General features: G+C 58.1%; 1 protein-coding gene across 1 annotated transcript; it reads left to right on the top strand.

Moving 5' to 3' along the window:
- Positions 1–469: 469 nt before the first annotated feature.
- On the top strand, positions 470–7977 carry LOC111150280 (protein phosphatase 1 regulatory subunit 32). The gene is made up of 14 exons (XM_022507721.1): positions 470–486; positions 672–811; positions 1265–1382; positions 1667–1820; positions 2802–2930; positions 3525–3588; positions 4054–4166; positions 4519–4578; positions 4717–4803; positions 5128–5241; positions 5323–5417; positions 7072–7236; positions 7709–7790; positions 7957–7977. Exons 1-13 carry the CDS (start codon positions 470–472, stop codon positions 7776–7778), a joined length of 1326 nt encoding a protein of 441 aa, XP_022363429.1. The 3' UTR covers positions 7779–7790; positions 7957–7977.
- The last annotated feature ends 7947 nt before the right edge of the window (positions 7978–15924 follow it).

Genomic DNA, 15924 nt, shown 5'->3' with positions numbered 1-15924 from the left:
GCTGTTGCTAGGCACCGGTTGCTAGGCGACGCACTGTTTCTCTTGGCCTGGCCACCTCCCAGAGGGCCTGGGCTTCTCTGGGGCAGCTCCTGCCTCCTGCAGCCTCTCCCCAGACCTCAGAGCCACAGCAGAGGGCAGGTGAGGGTGGGGCCAGCTGCGGCTGGGACCCAGGAGGGCCGAGCCAACATCCCTCTGCAAGGCCCCGGGGCGAGCTGAGGGAGGGACAAGGAGCCCAGGGCTGGCAGTGAGCTCCGGGGCCGGGCTGGGAGGGTGTCTGTCCATTCAGTCCCCAGAGGAGGCCATGAGGGGATTAAGGTCAAGTGCGGGGAGTCAGACACCCCAGGCCTGAATCCTGGCTCCCCACGCCCACCCCACCCCCCATTATGAGCTCATCTGTCATCACTTGGAGTCTTTGTTTCCTGCTGTGAACTGGGGAGAGAACAAGGTGTGGGGAAGGTGGAATGAGTCTATGATTAGGTGCCGAAGGTGACCAGTCCTTCCTTCAGTATGGGGTGTGGGTGTCGACGGAGAGAGGGACGGGCCGGAGGGGGGACGGCACTGGCTTGGTGGGGCTTGAGCGTCACCCCTGGGGCCTCTGCAGCCCGGGCCTGAGGCAGATTCTGGGCCCTGGGGCTACTGAGCTGATGGGGCTCCTTGTGCTTCTTCCTCAGGCGCCCCGCTGGGGCCCTGCCCCCCAGCACCATGATGGGGAAACTCCCCTTGGGCGTTGTCTCTCCGTATGTGAAGATGAGTTCAGGGGGCTGCACGGACCCCCTGAAATTCTACGCCACCAGCTACTGCACAGCCTATGGTGAGCGCCCCTTTGTGCTGGAGCCACCCCAGGACTTGGGGCCGATAGCGGGAGGCCCTCCCACTGTGAGATGAGCAGCGCCTCTGGCCCATCACATGCTCCGATGGACCCCAGCACGCTGAACCGATCCATCGCCTGAGCCCCCCAGGAACCATGTCCAGGCTGGCTTGGCCCCGCTGCCCCTCTCCCGTGGCCGTCCTGTGATTCTGCCACGCTGACCATGTCCCTACCCCATCCTTTCCATTCCCTGCTGCCACAGTCTCAAAGGGCCAGGCTTTCACGGCTCTTGCTCCAGTCCCTGGTTCTATGCCTTCTCCATCCCGAGGACCCCTGGATCCTGAGGGGGGTGAGAGTTGGGGGGTGTTTCTGGCCCTGCCTGGGAAACCCTGCTCACTGCTCGTCCACTCCCCTGTCCCGTGGGCCGGTCCGGTCTCCTGGCTTCCTCTCTGGCAGGTCGGGAGGATTTCAGGCCCCGCATGGGCAGCCACGAAGGCACAGGCTACAGATCAAATTACCGGCCCGTGGTCTCGTACCACGCCAACCTCGATGCCCTGGACAACCCAGCCATGGGGTACGGTCTGTGCAAGCCTTTCTCCCTGTCTGCGCCCCTGGGCCTTAGGGCTCAGGGGCACTGGGGCTCATTGGACCAGCTGTGGGCTCCACACACGGAGACCTAGAACCTTGCCTGGCCTGGCTCTGGGGTCCTGGAGCCCTCAGGGCATGGCACCTAGCTGGGGCCCCAAGGCAGGCGGACTCCTGAGGCACCTGGGGGAGGTTTGGGGGTAGTGGGCGGCTTCTAGAGATAAGCAGCTTCCAGGTGGCCCTGGTCATACACGGCTCCCACCCCACCCTCAGAGAACAAGTCCGCCACAATTTCCAGTCAGTGACCAATCAGAGCTACCGCCCCCTGGAGGTGCCGGATGGCAAATATCCACTGCCTTGGAACATGCATCAGACCAGCTCTGGCTACTCTCGCGAGAAGCCCAGTGCAGCGACCCCCACTAAGGAGGTCAGTGGGACCCCGAGTCTGGGCTGGAGGAAGGGTCGGGGGGCTGCGGACAGCGTGAGGATCTCTCCAGCAGGGTGGGACTGTGCTGCCAAGATTTGGTCCAGGCTGAGATGCCTGGGCACAGAGGAGCCATACGCGGGCTGGGAGTCTGCCCACTTGTGTCGCCTTAGTCCCATCCCCACCCGCACCATCACCTCCCCTCCACCTCCATTCCCATCCCCGTCACTGCCATCACCTCTGCCTCCCCCATCTCCAATCCCAACCCCAACGCCATCCCCATCCCATGGTCTCCACCATCCCACTGACATCTCCAGCACCACGTGACCGTCCTCACCACCAATGTCACATATGCTTGTCCGTGTCGTCCCCATCCTCTTCATTCTAACATCATTACGATGATGGTCCTTATCACCAGCAGTAGAATGAATACTAATTCATTCATTCATTCATTCATTCAACTGATACGTTCTGAGCATCTCTTTTATGATGCTCAGGAAGGTGCTAAGTGCTGGGGGGAAAATGCAACAGGGAAGAGGCAGGGTGGGGAAGCAGTAGTGAAGGGGTTGCAACTGCAAACCAGGAGGGTGGGAGAAGAGCTTGCTGTGGAGACATGAGTCAAAGACTCAAGGGAAGTTAGTGCCCTCTGAATGCAGCGATGTGTGAGTTCCAGGTAGTGCAGACGGCAAGTGCAAAGGCCCTGTGGTGCGAGTATCTGCTGTGACAAAGACCAGCAAGGAGGCAGGTGGCTGGAGGCCAGTGAGGGGCCGGGGTCCTTGTGGGTCTCTGTCAGGCCATGGGGTTCTACTCCCAGTGCAATGGGATGATGGTGAGGTTCTGAGCAGGGGGGGGACATGATTGGACTTCATTGTCAAGAGACACTTCAGGCTATGGATACCCTGTAGGGGTTAAGGGCAGAAGCAGAGTCAAAACGTGACTGCCCTCCCTCGGCCTGGAACATGACCAGCCACTTCCTCTTCCCAGGTCAGGAAGGTCCATTTTGACACCCAGGACTATGGGCCACAGTCCATCACAGGGCTGGAGCCCAGGGACGGGCCCCTGCTCCACCAGCTGCAGGGCAAGGGCTCGATTGAGTGGGAGAACGCCCGGCATGTGAGTGGGCAGCCCCCAGTCAGGGCTGTGAGCGGGACAGGGGGACCAGACCCACCTCCTTCCCCTCCTGGAGACAGTCACCGCTGTGACTCACACAAAAAGCCAACTACCTGGGGTCTCAGGGTACCTAGAAAAACTGGGGAAAGCCGAGGATATTTGGTATTTCCAAGACAGTATCAATGTCGTCCCACGCTTCCTTACTCGTGTCTTGGGACTTAGGACTTAACCCCATCCAGACTCCCCGAGCTCAGGGCCGTGAAGTGTGATGGGAGCACCCACTTTACTCCCTTAGCCTCTCTCCTCGTGTTGGGCCTCCTCCTTGTCTGGATCCCTGAAGCCCATATTTATTCCTGGGAGTCCTGTGTGGGATGGGATGGGACGGACTTCACGGTCATGGGGAACTTATGGTGGGCTGTATGGCGCTCTGCTACCCTGTAGGGGAGGGATTTGCACCGGGCCTGCTGTACCCGTCCTCCCTTTGCAGACTGTACTGCATGGGTCTACTTGGAGCACTGAAGGGCCACCACAGCCACCAGCCGCCTCCAGGCCCTGGTCCACCTTGCGGGCCCCAGTGCTCTCCCCTCTGTGTTCCAGGGCCCGCGCTTCATGACCTCTGAGTACAATTCCAAGTATCTCAAGGAGCCTTCAAACCAGCCAGGTAGGCACCTGTCTGCACTCCTGCCTCTCTCCCAGGACACTTCCCCCCACCCAGCTACAAGGAGAGACACTGGGCGACCCAGATGGAGCTGGCCGGGGACATAGACGTCACCAGCAAAAGAAAGAAGGCTGCAGAGGCAGCCTGGGGGACCTGGGCCTTAGCGCCGAACCCCGGAAGGGCAACTCACTGGCTCAGGAGGACTGTCGATCCTGACCCCAGCTGTCTCCAGGCCTGTCGGTGCCTGTCCTTCCTGCACCTCTCTTCTCCTCTCCCATCTTGTTCTCTGTCCTCTCTGTCCGGGACTCTGGAGGCTTCCTGGTGCCCATGATCCTAGAGCTCCAGTGTCCAGACCCTTGGAGCCAGCTCCCTCCCCACTGGCTGGGACTTGGAGCCTCTGGAGGCCGTGTGGGTGGGGCCAGGCGGCCCGGGTTGGGGGGCAGTATCGGGGGGCCGTGTCTTTTGCAGATCTCTTGCAGAAGAAAACAATTGGCGCCAAGGAAGAGACTGGCTTCACCGAAGAGGCCGCCAAGAACCCCATTGTCTTCCAGTCACCCTCCCAGGCCCTCCCGGGGGACCCCGTAAGTCAGGCCCGTGCCTGCTAGAATTTCAGGGCTACCTCTAGCTTCTTAAGAAAATGTGAGCTACATGAGATGAACACATATGGGTAAAAACTACCATTTTGGTCCAGCTCTCCTAGTTTATGGATGAGAAGACTGAGGTTCAAAGAGGAGAAGGGGCAGAGCCAATGTTACTTGGAGTCCGGAGAAGAGCCCTGGCCTGCTGGTTCTCACTCAGCATTGTTACTCCCCAAACTCTTCCCTTTCCTCGGTTACCCCAATCATATGCATGTGTTGTGAGCTCTCCTTGGCGCTCGGGACCCGGGGCAGGTGCCTCGGCCTGGCTAATGTGCCCCTGCGGGCCTCTTTCCAGGTCCTCCTCCCTGGCCGGAGCGTCACCAGGTCCAACTTCCTCCCCATGACCCACCCTCACGTAAGCTGAGCCAGTGAGGGTGGGTGGCTGTCTGAGCCCACAGCCCGGGGTTGTTCTGTGGGGCAGTTAGGACAGCACCCAGACGACTGCGGGAGGAGCCACCCAGCGCTGGTGCCAGGGGTCCCTCTTCTGCCTTAGGGGGACGAGTTCCTGCCTGTGCTGGCCAGAGGATCCGAGCGGGAAACTGGCTACAACCGGGTGACCGAGAGGACACTGAACCCTAGAGTGAGTGGCCCTCGGTGGGGTGGGGGCTCCCCCAGAGCAGGAGCATTGCCACGAGAGGGGACAGAGGGCTCAGAGGCATTTGGGCACTAAGGATGGGAAGAATCAGGATATTTGGACCCTCCAGGGGAGGGGTGAAGGCCTGGGAGCTGGAAAGTGAGGGTGTCTTTGAACCAGGGCATTCGGTGTGCCTGGAGGGGGAAGGACGAGGTCCTGGGACTGGGTGCAAGTTGCCTCTGGGTCCGTGTGCCTCTGCCTGCCTACCCTCTGTGCTTGCCGCCTCCCCCTGACCACCCTCTACCTTTCTCGTGGCTCCATCCCCTGCAGGTGCCCCCTCCTGACCCAGAACCTAGCAGCATGAGCCACCGGCAGTTCCAGCCCCCGCAGCGGGTACAGCAGACGAATGTTGCTTTGCTGGGCCGGGAGACCGTGGGGAACAAGGTGAGGCCAGGGTGCCCAGCCCCATCCCCAAATCTCCACCCCCTCCTGACCTGACAAGTCCCCTCCGTACCTCTGGTGCAGGAGCCCACGGGGTTCAGCCTGAACAACCCCGGCTACTTCCGGAACCCCTATGACCCTGACCTGGATAATCGGTACCTGACCACTTACAACCAAGGGTGAGCACCCCCCACCCCCGCCCAAATCCAAGGTTGTGAAGCCAACATGCACTTCACAGACAGACTCTGGGACACGTGATGAGCTCACAGCCTGCAAAGTAGAGCAACGCTGAATTAATGAGGGTTCCCCCAGAAGCAGCCCCTGAGCCAAGGATTTGAGCACGAACCCCTTACTGGGGACAGTGGGGAAGCTGGGAAGTCGTGTGGGGAAAGGAAGGCAGCCCAAAGCCAGTGTGTTATTAACCAGATATCCAGTGGGGAGACTCTAGAAAACAATGCAAACACACAACTTGGAATGATGAGGGCCAAGGGAGGGGAGAGAGAGCTGGGGTACTGATACCCCCACATCCATCAATCAGTAATTAAGGGCTGTCCCCAGGGACCATACTAAAGATCCCAGGCACCTCCTTGCTACAGGCAAAGCTAGCCCCAGCAGCCCAAGGGCAGCCTTCCTCTGTACTTCTCTCTGATGCCACGCAGGCCACTGGTGCCCGGGCTGGGGGGCAGGGGAAAAACATGGGGGCTGAAGAGGGTCTGGGTAGAGCAACATGGCATCTGCTAAGATACTCTGTCCAGTGGGTGGGCTCTGGGCTGAAAGTAAGCTCTTTGCTAAGCATCAGGGAAGGCTTCCAGGAAGAAGTGGGCAGAGAGCCATGGGGAGGACTCCCAGGGCCAGGACTGGATGGGAAGGGCATTATAGGAGTAGGATAAAGGAGGTGTAATTTTCTGGACAAAAGCCTCCTCGCACGACATCTGTCATCTGTGTGAGCGTGTGTCACCTGTGTCCACACTGACCCCCAACTCCTTATTCTCCCAAGTTGCCTCCCATCCCTGGGGCTGGCCCCCCTCTTTGGGATGGGGACCTTGAAGTTCAGATGGGAGAAGTGGTGCCCAAGCCATAACATATATCGTAAATCTGTGACACAGGTGGCTTCTTCACTTCCCGTGAAGGGGGAGGGAGAAGGGGAGGGACAGAGACTCCTTCTGGGTATCAGGGACTAAGAGTGCCCCTGCACCTCTCTGGGAAAACGTGCTCCTCCTGGAGCTCCAGCAGACCCTCAGCTGCAGCCCTGTCTATGCGGTCCTTCTCCTACCCACCCCTCGGCTTTCCCGAGCTCCTGCCAGGTGTCAGGCACGTGGCTCCTTCCCCAGGGGTTGTAATCACTGATTTTCTCATTTATCTCTCTGCATCCTCACTTCATAAGTTCAAGGGCGGGGACCACATCTGAAGCGTGGCCATTTCAGAACTTGGCCCAGTGCTTAGCGAGCATCAGCAAAACGGATGAAAAGTGGAATGCCTAGAGAGAAATGAATAAGCCGGTTTCCACTGCCCACCCCTGGGAAGTTCATGGGGCAGAGAGGGAGCCGGCAGGCACACAGTCCTTTATGCTCCCAAGTGCTGGCATAGCATCAGGGGGCCATGCAAAGGAGGGTCGTCCAGTTCAGGGACAGAGCCAGAGCAGCGTTCCCAGGCAGACAGGGGCTCAGGTAGTGCCTGGCAGAGGGCACTGCATGAACAAGAGGAAGGAGGCTGGAGGGATCTGAGGCCATTTGTGCTCTGCTGGAGCCAAGATTCCCATCCAAGAAGGGCAGGGAAGCTACAGAGGTGGGCAGAGGCCCCCTTATCACCAGCAACAACCCCCCCATGCTGCAGGTACTTCGAGAATATCCCCAAAGGTCTGGACCGAGAAGGCTGGACTCGAGGGGGTATCCAGCCGCAGAAGCCCGGGGGCTATGCCCTCAACCAGCCGGTCACCCGCATGGAAGCCACCCCCAACCCCACCGAAAGCCTACGTCACCTGCACCCCCACGTGGGAAGGTAGCCATCCCTCCCTCTGTCTGTTGAAGCATCCGGGCCTTTCCCCAGCTTCCTCCCTCCATCTGTCTGTCTGTCGGTCTGTCTGAGTGACCCATTTCCTCTCTCTGGCTTGTTCACTGCTTTTCCTGGTCCTCCCCCACTATCCCCAGCGACCCCTCCCCCTGCATGGCTGCCCCGCACCCACCACCTCATTCCCATCCCAGAGGCCCCCTCCACACCAGCTCCCAGCCAAGCTGCAGGGAGGGGGCAGGGACAGAGCTGAATGGACTGTGGTTCCACCTCACTCTGACTTCGTTCAGCTCAATTCAATTCCTCAAAAATTACATTTCGAAGACAATGGCCCAGAGTTGGCAGGCAAACATCTGTGGCTTGGCTGACCTAGCTGAGCGCTGCTGTAGGGGACGGGCAGGCAGAAGAGGAGGTCCCAATGCGCCCCACATCCCCCTCACCTGCACCCCTCCCTGCCCTGCAGAACCCTGACCTCCACGGACCCCTTCTATCGAGTCCTGCCTCACAGCGGCCGCTTTATGACTCCCAGCTGAGCCCGAGTCTGGGTAAGGGGCGCCCCATGTGGGCCAGCCCCACATCCCCAGCCCTGTGTCAAGCAAGCCCTGCTGGGGACCCAGCCTCAGAGTGAGGGGTGGGAAATGGGGGTGGGGGGTGGCCAGAACCTCCACCCCCACCCCAGGAGCCCTCGGGCCTCATCTCCGTTCCCCACAGGTTTGCCAACGCAGCAGGGCAGGACAGGAGCTGGTTACAGACCCTACCCCCCACCCTGTCCCTGCCGGGACTCCCCTGGCTACTTCCCTAATGAAATAAAGAACAGAGAAGTGGCTGTGTGTCCAGTCACTGGTAGGAAAGCTGGGAAAAAGACGGGGGAGGGCGGGGCAAGCATGCAGGGGTAGGAGATCAGAGCAGGACCTCCAGGGCCCTTCTGGGTCCCGCATAGGTCCCTCAAAGGAGAGGGGAGGGCAGAGGAGCAGGCAGTCACAGAGATCTCTCTCTAGAGACAGATGGACAGGAGTCTGTGTTGGATGAACCCCTGGACATTGACCTAGGGAGGGGCAGGGGCTGGTAGAAAACACTGGTGCCTCAGGGCAGCTTTTCTAATTGTAATTGTGAGAATTAGAACAAGGTGTCCCCACCCCCAAGCACGGTCCCTAAAGAGCAAACTTCCTGTGGGAAGAAAGCATCACCGGGGCCCTCAGCCTGCAAGGCAGAACCCGGGCTGCCTCTGCCTCCTCCACCTCCACCAGGTGCATTTGCACAGTGCATAACTGTACAACTGTATGCTGTGTTCCTGCCACCACCAGCTCCTCACTTCATAAAGGGGGACCTGGACCCAGAGAGAGTGCATGAGTTGCTGGAGGTCATATGGACAGACAGGCAGCAGCAGCCCAGGTCCGAATGTCTCCAGAGCCTCCCAGGCCAGCCTGCAGGCAGAGGGGCAGACTCTGTGGTCTAGCAGCTGCCCCCCACCCTTGGTGGGTATCTGTGGAGCAGTGCTGCTGGCCCTGGGCGGGGCCCGGTGTACCAGCCGCCTGCAACGGCAGGCCCGGGGGCTGTCCTCACTTGGCCTGGCTGGGGCTCCATGTGGGATGTGGGTGGCTCCAGCTGGCTCCAGCCCTGGAAGGGGAGAGTAGGGGACACAGAGTCTCTCAGCTCCAAACCCAGCCAGACTCCGGACCCAGGGCCAGCCCCACAGTCTGTGGGTGGGTCCTGCTGGTCCATGGTCTCCAGCATTAGGGGCAAGTTACCAGATCAGAGATTTGCCAGCTGGGCTGGGTCCCAACTGTGGCCTGGCCATGATGAGCTTGGGGGGTGAGGGAAGGGGATCCACCGGCCCCTCCCTCCCACAGTCACACGCACACAAATACACGGACCCCTGGAGACATGCACATACTAACACATACACAAAAACGCCAACAGACCAGGACATACCGACCGACACAAGCACAGCAGAGACAGAAATGCACACAAATGCACAGATCTTCACGGAAACACCGAAAGGCTTGTCTGTGTGGACACACAGACACAGAGGCAGACTTAGAGACATTCCACACGCTTAGATGGACTCACAGACACACCCAAACAGACGTACAGAGACAAGATGGACACACACACACACACACACACCCAACCGCACTTCACGCCTGCATGTCTTTCTTTCCCACCAGTGTCCTTTCATAGCTCAAGTTTCCGGCTCAGCCCCGCTCTGTCTGACGCAGTAGGGGATATGGTGTCAGGGACACTGGAGCCTCATCACACCCTTTCTCGGTCCCCTCCCCCTCCCATTGTCCTGCACCCCGTTTCCAGGCCACGTGAGCTGGGGCTACCCCACAATGTTTCCTGCACTAGAGCTCTGGACCCCACCCGAGGGAAGGGAGCTGCACAGCAACCTCCTCTTTCCTTTAGCCCCTGCCTTCATCCCTTCAGCCTCTCTCCGCAGCCCATCCCAACCTCTCCATTTGGATCCTGGGCCCCAGCCCTAAGGACTGTGTGAGGAGCAGGAAGGGGGTCCAGGAAGGGCCAACACCTAACTTAGGTAGTTCTGGAACTCCTGCCTGGAACAGAGCATGGATTTCCCCAACTTCTAGATGAGGGGACAGACACAGAGAGGCGGAGTCCCTCGACCCAGGTCACACAGCAGTCAGGACTGTGGGTGGGCACCTGTTGGCAAGGGCTGGAGTGGGAGCCCAGAGCGGCGGCTGCCCAGTGGGGCTGTGAGTGGACCCCGAGTCATACCTGCCTTCCTGACCTCTGCCCACCGCACTGCGTCACTCAGGGCAGGCCCGGAGCGGGGAAGGCAGGTGTGAGCTGGACCTTGACATGGGCAGCATGGCCAGTGGTGGGGGCTGAAGGAGGCGAGGCTGCGGGCAAGGACACAAGGCGGGGCCAGCTGAAGGCCTGGCAGGGGGTCAGGGGACAGACAAGCGAGGCTGTGAGGTGGGCAACCCCCGGGGGAAGGCGGGTGGCCTAGGTTTCAGGGCTCTTGACGACCATGCTAAGGAGACCTCCTCTGTCCTCCTCCTCAATTATGGGACCCTGTGTCCCCAGGGCAGGAAGGATGGAAACTTCCCACCCTGCGGCTACTGAGGTTACTGAACCCCTACCCCCCATCGAAGTGAAGGCCTTTGCCCTTGTCGCTCCCCTTTTCTGCTGTCGGGTGAGTGTGGGCCTGGATACTGCGGCTTCATTTGAGGGGGCCCCTGTCCCCTTGCCCGTCGGAGACCCTGCCACGGGCTGTGGAGGCCACCTGATCATTCTGGGCAGTAGCGAGTAGCAGGACCCAGGCTGTGGCTACACAAGATGGCGGGTGTGAAGGACTTGAGCTGGGCCACTAGTGGCCGCCTTGATGCTGGAGCAGAGGGGACCGAGGCCCAGCTGGGAGTGGGGACTTGAGACAGGCACAGGCTCTGGCCTTTGTCTCCTCCTGCTTGGCCCTGGACAGGCCTCCTCAGGACCCTCCCAGGAGCAGCCGCCTCTTGGGTCAGGTAAGCCACTGCCCAGCCTCGTCTGGAGGCCTGGGTGGCCCCTGTCACGTGTCCGAGGCCAGCTTCTGGCAGGCTCTCCTGGAGGCGGCCTGCCTCTCCCCTCACCTGGAAGAAGCCAGGCTTTGGGAGTGGAGGCGAGTCACTCCCAGTGGGTGCCAACTGTAGCTGCTCCTGGAAGCTTCCTTCCCCTCCCCCACAGATGCTTTAGAAAGTGTGATGAGGTGTACAGGGACGGGGACTAGCGTCATTAAGCCCCCACAGCCTGCTGGGTGACGGGAACGTTCCGTGGGCCTTCATCTTTTCAGCGAGAACACTGAGGGGCCTCCCTCTGGGAGACGTTTGGGGACGCAGGTGGGTGCTGCGCTGACAGCCGCGGTGTGGGGGTGTGGAGCCCCGAGGGCTGATGGGACGGCAGGTTGAGAGAAATGCTGGATACCACGCTCTGGGGCCCCACCTCGGACGCACGTGGACGCATGTCAGGCTGCGGCCCATCACGGCACTGTGGCAACTGATGATGACAGGTACCATCTGGCCCAGGTCACGTGGCGACACGCAAAGCCACCAGCTCACGGGCTTGACAGCTGGCCAGCTGGGAAAAGGCATCTATCTGTGGACCTGAAGCTCCCCGGGGTGGGGGGGGGGGGGGGGACTGGGGGGGGGGGGGGGGGCGGGCAGCCTGCCTGGGGAGGACGGTGGGTTCGCTCCACCCAGACAGATGGAGGGCCTGAAAATGAGAATCCGATCCCGATCCCTGCCTTCCTCTCTGACCATCTGGAGGACCATTCTCAAGGAAATTTTCCGGTACAGCCAAATATGCAAGGGTAGAGGAGGAGACAGATCTAGAAAACTCCCCCTCCCCCACTGAGAGGAGGGTTCCGGTTCAAGGTCAGAGGAGAGAGCCTGCCAGGTCTCCCAGGCATTCAGATACTCTGTGCTTCTCACGAGCCCGAGCCGCTGACGCCGCCACAGACAGGGCTTGGCCAAGGACGTTCTTGGCATCGTAAAGCTTCACTCCTGGAAAAACCTTTGCGATAACCAGTTAATCTGGGCCAGCGAGGAAGCAGCTTGGGTGTCTGCTCGGAACACAAGGCCTCTCCCGTCGCATCACTAGAATGAGGCTCTCAAGGAGGCAGAAGCGGGGGCCTAGAAGCTTCCTAGGGGAGCCAGGTCCTGGCACACGCAGCTGGCCAGCATGGGGCTTTGTTTTCTTTTGCTGGAGAAGGGATATGTGAGTGTGTGTGAGTGTGATGTAGGTCTTCCGAGGTCCCCAGGTAAAGCGACAGACCGGTCAGAAGAGCATCGGTCTGGACCACCCATCCTAAGAGGGAGACTGGGTGAGACGCCAAAGGAGTGGTGTTCAGGAAAGACTTTATGGGACTCTGGACCCCAGCATCCTTATTATGGCCCCAGGGACAAGGTGTGGTTCCTACAGTAAGAGACTTGCTGCATGTTCTCCTGGAGGGCTCTGGCCCCGGCTTTGAAGAACACGAGGCAAGCTGATTCCGAGCATACACAAGGCACCTGGTAGTGTGGGCCCTCGTGGGTACCACAGCGAAGACCCTGGAGCACCGGACAGTGGACCCTCCACGGCGATCATGGGGCTCCCTTAGTGCTCACAGGCTTAAGTCCGAGCTTGTGGGGGCTGCTCAGAGCGCTTTGCGAGCAACAGAAACCGACGTTAGCTAATGTAGCAGAAGAGAAATTTGTTAAAAGGAATTCGGAGCTCACAGAATCCTCAGGTAGACTTGAGAGCAATGCTTAGAGGCTACCCAGCCAGAAATGGGGGCCACACTCGTCCCATGAGCCTGGGCCCCTGGCTTGGCTGGGCACACAGCGGGTGTCGATTCCCCACCAGCCACATGGTTAGGAGCTCAGAAATGCACACTTGGTCTGTCTGTACCTGAACTTAGCAAAGACATCCACCCATGGCTTTCCAGTCCAACTTCCTCATCCCCTTTGAATTCAAATTGTTCATTCAAGACTCAGATCCAATCAAGTCAAGAGTTCTGCCACGCCTCCCTCTTGTGTCCTGCTCCCCAGGAGCTCATTCTTAGGGGAAGGAAAGCCGTCTATCTATGTGGACTCCCCCTGAGATGTAGGATCGCCATGGGTTTGGGTCAATCCACCTGTGCCCTCCCGGAAGCAGCTGCGACCTCCTGACCTGTGGTTGCCAGGGTTACGCAAACGACCCTCCAGCTGGACTGCCCACGGAGCCTTTCCAGGTCCATCAGCAGCTGTCAGCCCACCAAGACCATCTCAGAGGGGCAGAAACTTCTGGATGTCCTCCCTCGTGACACAAGGGTGTGTAGAGGGATTCAGGGGAGGGGTTAGCACCCCCCAATTTCTACTCTATTGAAGCTTCTCCCTACATCCAGGGGGTGCTTGTGGGAAGCCTCTTGTATTCTTAGGCCTCATGTGGTAAGGAAAGGACAGATTCCCTCTGCCCTGGTGTCCCCTATGTGTACCTGGGATGTTTTTCATGCCCCCCCTGCCTCGGCCCAGGTGGCCCCTGAGCTCCTTTGCAGGCCGTCTGTCTGTAGGGGTGCTCTGCTCTGCCCCTTCTCTCCCACCTGATGGCTGAGGCTTTATCTCCTGTTGGGTGGGATCTTGGCTTCTGTGATGACACGTGCTTTCCCACTCTGGGGCTTACATCATCAGCTCCTTTCTCCCCAGGTTCAAAGCCAAGGTTTTGGACCTTCAAAAAAATATTTCTCTCTCTCAACCCAGCTCTTGCACGGCTGTAGTCTGAACTCTGGGTTTCAAAGCCTCTTTTGCAACTCAAAGCCAGGGATTGGACCCTTTGTTCTGAGTTTCCCTGGGAGAGCTGGGAACATAGGAAGCCAGCTCATGGGAATGGATATGTTGAAAATTGTCTCCAGTGGAACATCAGTTAATATCTCAGAATGACAATCCCCAGGTCCTACATTACTCCCTGAGGCTTCATGATCGTTCTTCAAGAGAGGGTGATTGGGCCCATTCCAGGGCCAGGATAGGGTGAGGGGAGGGAGGCCTTTTCGCAGGCACAAAATTCAGAGCAGTGCCTGAAAATTCAGCAATCAAAAGAAACAACAGTTGAATGCAATTACTTAAAAAATTGAAGGCGAATGCAAAAAATTCACAATGAACAGAACACCAGCATTTTAAGTAAAGACAGGTTGAGTACTACTGATTTTTCCTTTTGCCAAAGGCCTCAATATGGTTCACCATAGCACTGATAACTGATCCTATCTTCATTTAAAATTTTAATATTTTGTTCATCATAGACTTCTTACATTAATTTTGGGTTTAAAAATATTAACATTAAACTGTTACTTATCTTGATTACTGAGGGCTTTTTGGTGCCCTCCCTGAATCTTATGCCTTGCTCCCCTCCCCCCTGGCCCTGGGCTGCTTCTCTGGATGTGAAAATTAAGGTTCAGAGATGGTGAGTAGCTCAGGTGGAGCAGAAGGCCCCAAGGCGCATGACGGAGAGAGGGTCTCCAACCCATTCATTCATTCAACACACATGCCTTGAGCCGGTGCAATGCAGCAGGCACGGGGCTCAGTGTGTGGAGTAAGGTCAGTAAGCAGACAAGGTCCCTATCCTCATAGAGCTTACATTTTAAAACAGGGGAAACAGTTTCCAATCAAAGAATTCACAGGTAATCATTTCTTTAATTGGAATTGGAATAAGTACTTCAAAGGAGAAATGTGGGAGCTCAAGGATCTGTAACAGGGCAGCTTGATGGGCCCTGGAAGATTCTGGAAGGATTCTCTGAGAGAGGAAAGTTTGAGCTGAAAACCTTAAAGATGAGGAATATGAGCAAGTAGAGAAGCAAGAGGAGAACCCAGCACCTGTCTGGAGGTCCTGGAGCAGAGAGAAGCCGGCACATTTGAGAAACCGAGAGCAAGAGTGCTGGTGAGTCCAGGATGATTCTGAAACAAACAGCCCTTACGTCTACAGTTAAACACGCTAAAAATGTATTTCTCAGGACACCTGGGTGGCTCAGTCGGTTAAACGTCTGCCTTCAGCTCAGGTCATGATCTCAGGGTCCTGGGACTGAGCTCCAAGTTGGGCTCCCTGCTCAGTGGGGAGCCTGCTTGTCCCTCTCCCTCTGGCAACCCCGCCCCCAACCCCAGCTGGTGCTCTTTGTCTCACTCACAAACAAATAAATAAAATATCTTTAAAAAGTTGTATTTCTCATTTGCCTCACAGTTTAGCGTGGGTCGGGTCACTCATCTGGAAGTGGTGACTCGGAGATCCAGTTTTTTTCTACCTTTAATATTGCAGAAAATCAAAGAGTGGAGGATCGTGAATGGGTGTGGGCGGTATCACTTCTGCCCACCCCCACTGGCCCGGGGCTCAGTCCAGGCCCCATCCCATTGGCCCGGGAGAAGGAGCTGGGCTGGGCGCTCAGGAAGAAGAAGTTTGGACCCTCAGCACCTTCCCCGGGGCAGGGTCCAGGCCAGGCAAGAATTTGGCCGTCATGGTTGAGACCTGGGTCTACAGTGTTCAGCCTGCACTTGACCACCGATCGAGGAACGCATTACCCTAAGGGCAGCTGCTAGCTGAGAGCACTGTGGTTCTTCCTGGGAGAAGGACTGGTCATGCCCAGAACCCATTTGAGTGGTCGGGTTCCCGCCCATGGCATGGAGTGGCCTTCCCTCTCTTGGCCTCTTTTGCTGCAGCTCTAGTGTCCCTGGAAGGGACAAGGGAGAAGACTCACCTTTCAAGAGACCTGGCAGGTCACTCTCAGGGCTCAAGTTCCAGGGCAATGTGATCTTCAGGACATGGTGAGCCTCTAGTTTCGAGGGAGTCTGGGGAGCAGGTTGGTGGGGGCTGAGCGAGGCTCATGAGTTTGGGTACCTGAGTGAAGGTACTCATGAGTGAAGGACCCTGGGCTCATTGTGGTCTGCCTCTGATTAGAGAGATGGCCTGGGATTTGCTAATAGGCAAACCCTGAGTTCAGATCACAGCCCTGGGCTGCCCCTGAACTTGGGACTCTCCTTGGTGTGCCTTCTTGAACCTGTTTGAGGTTCCGACGCTTGTTCTGTGGGCCCTAGAATGCCGCCCCCATTTAGTCGAACACACCGAGCCCTGGGCCCTGGGATCAAAATCTCCAAGTAGGGCAGTTCTAGAAAACTCTTTACTCTTTGCAGGATGGGAGCGAGCATTTAGACAACCTGGGTGGTTTCTCTAATTTCCCCCAGCCGA

This window comes from Enhydra lutris, unplaced genomic scaffold (assembly GCF_002288905.1).
Source record: "Enhydra lutris kenyoni isolate GAN:26980312 unplaced genomic scaffold, ASM228890v2 scaffoldscaffold22, whole genome shotgun sequence".
NCBI classification, from domain to species: Eukaryota; Metazoa; Chordata; class Mammalia; order Carnivora; family Mustelidae; genus Enhydra; species Enhydra lutris.
The sequence above is the reverse complement of the archived record's forward strand: the minus strand, read 5'-3'. Positions and strand labels throughout refer to the sequence as shown.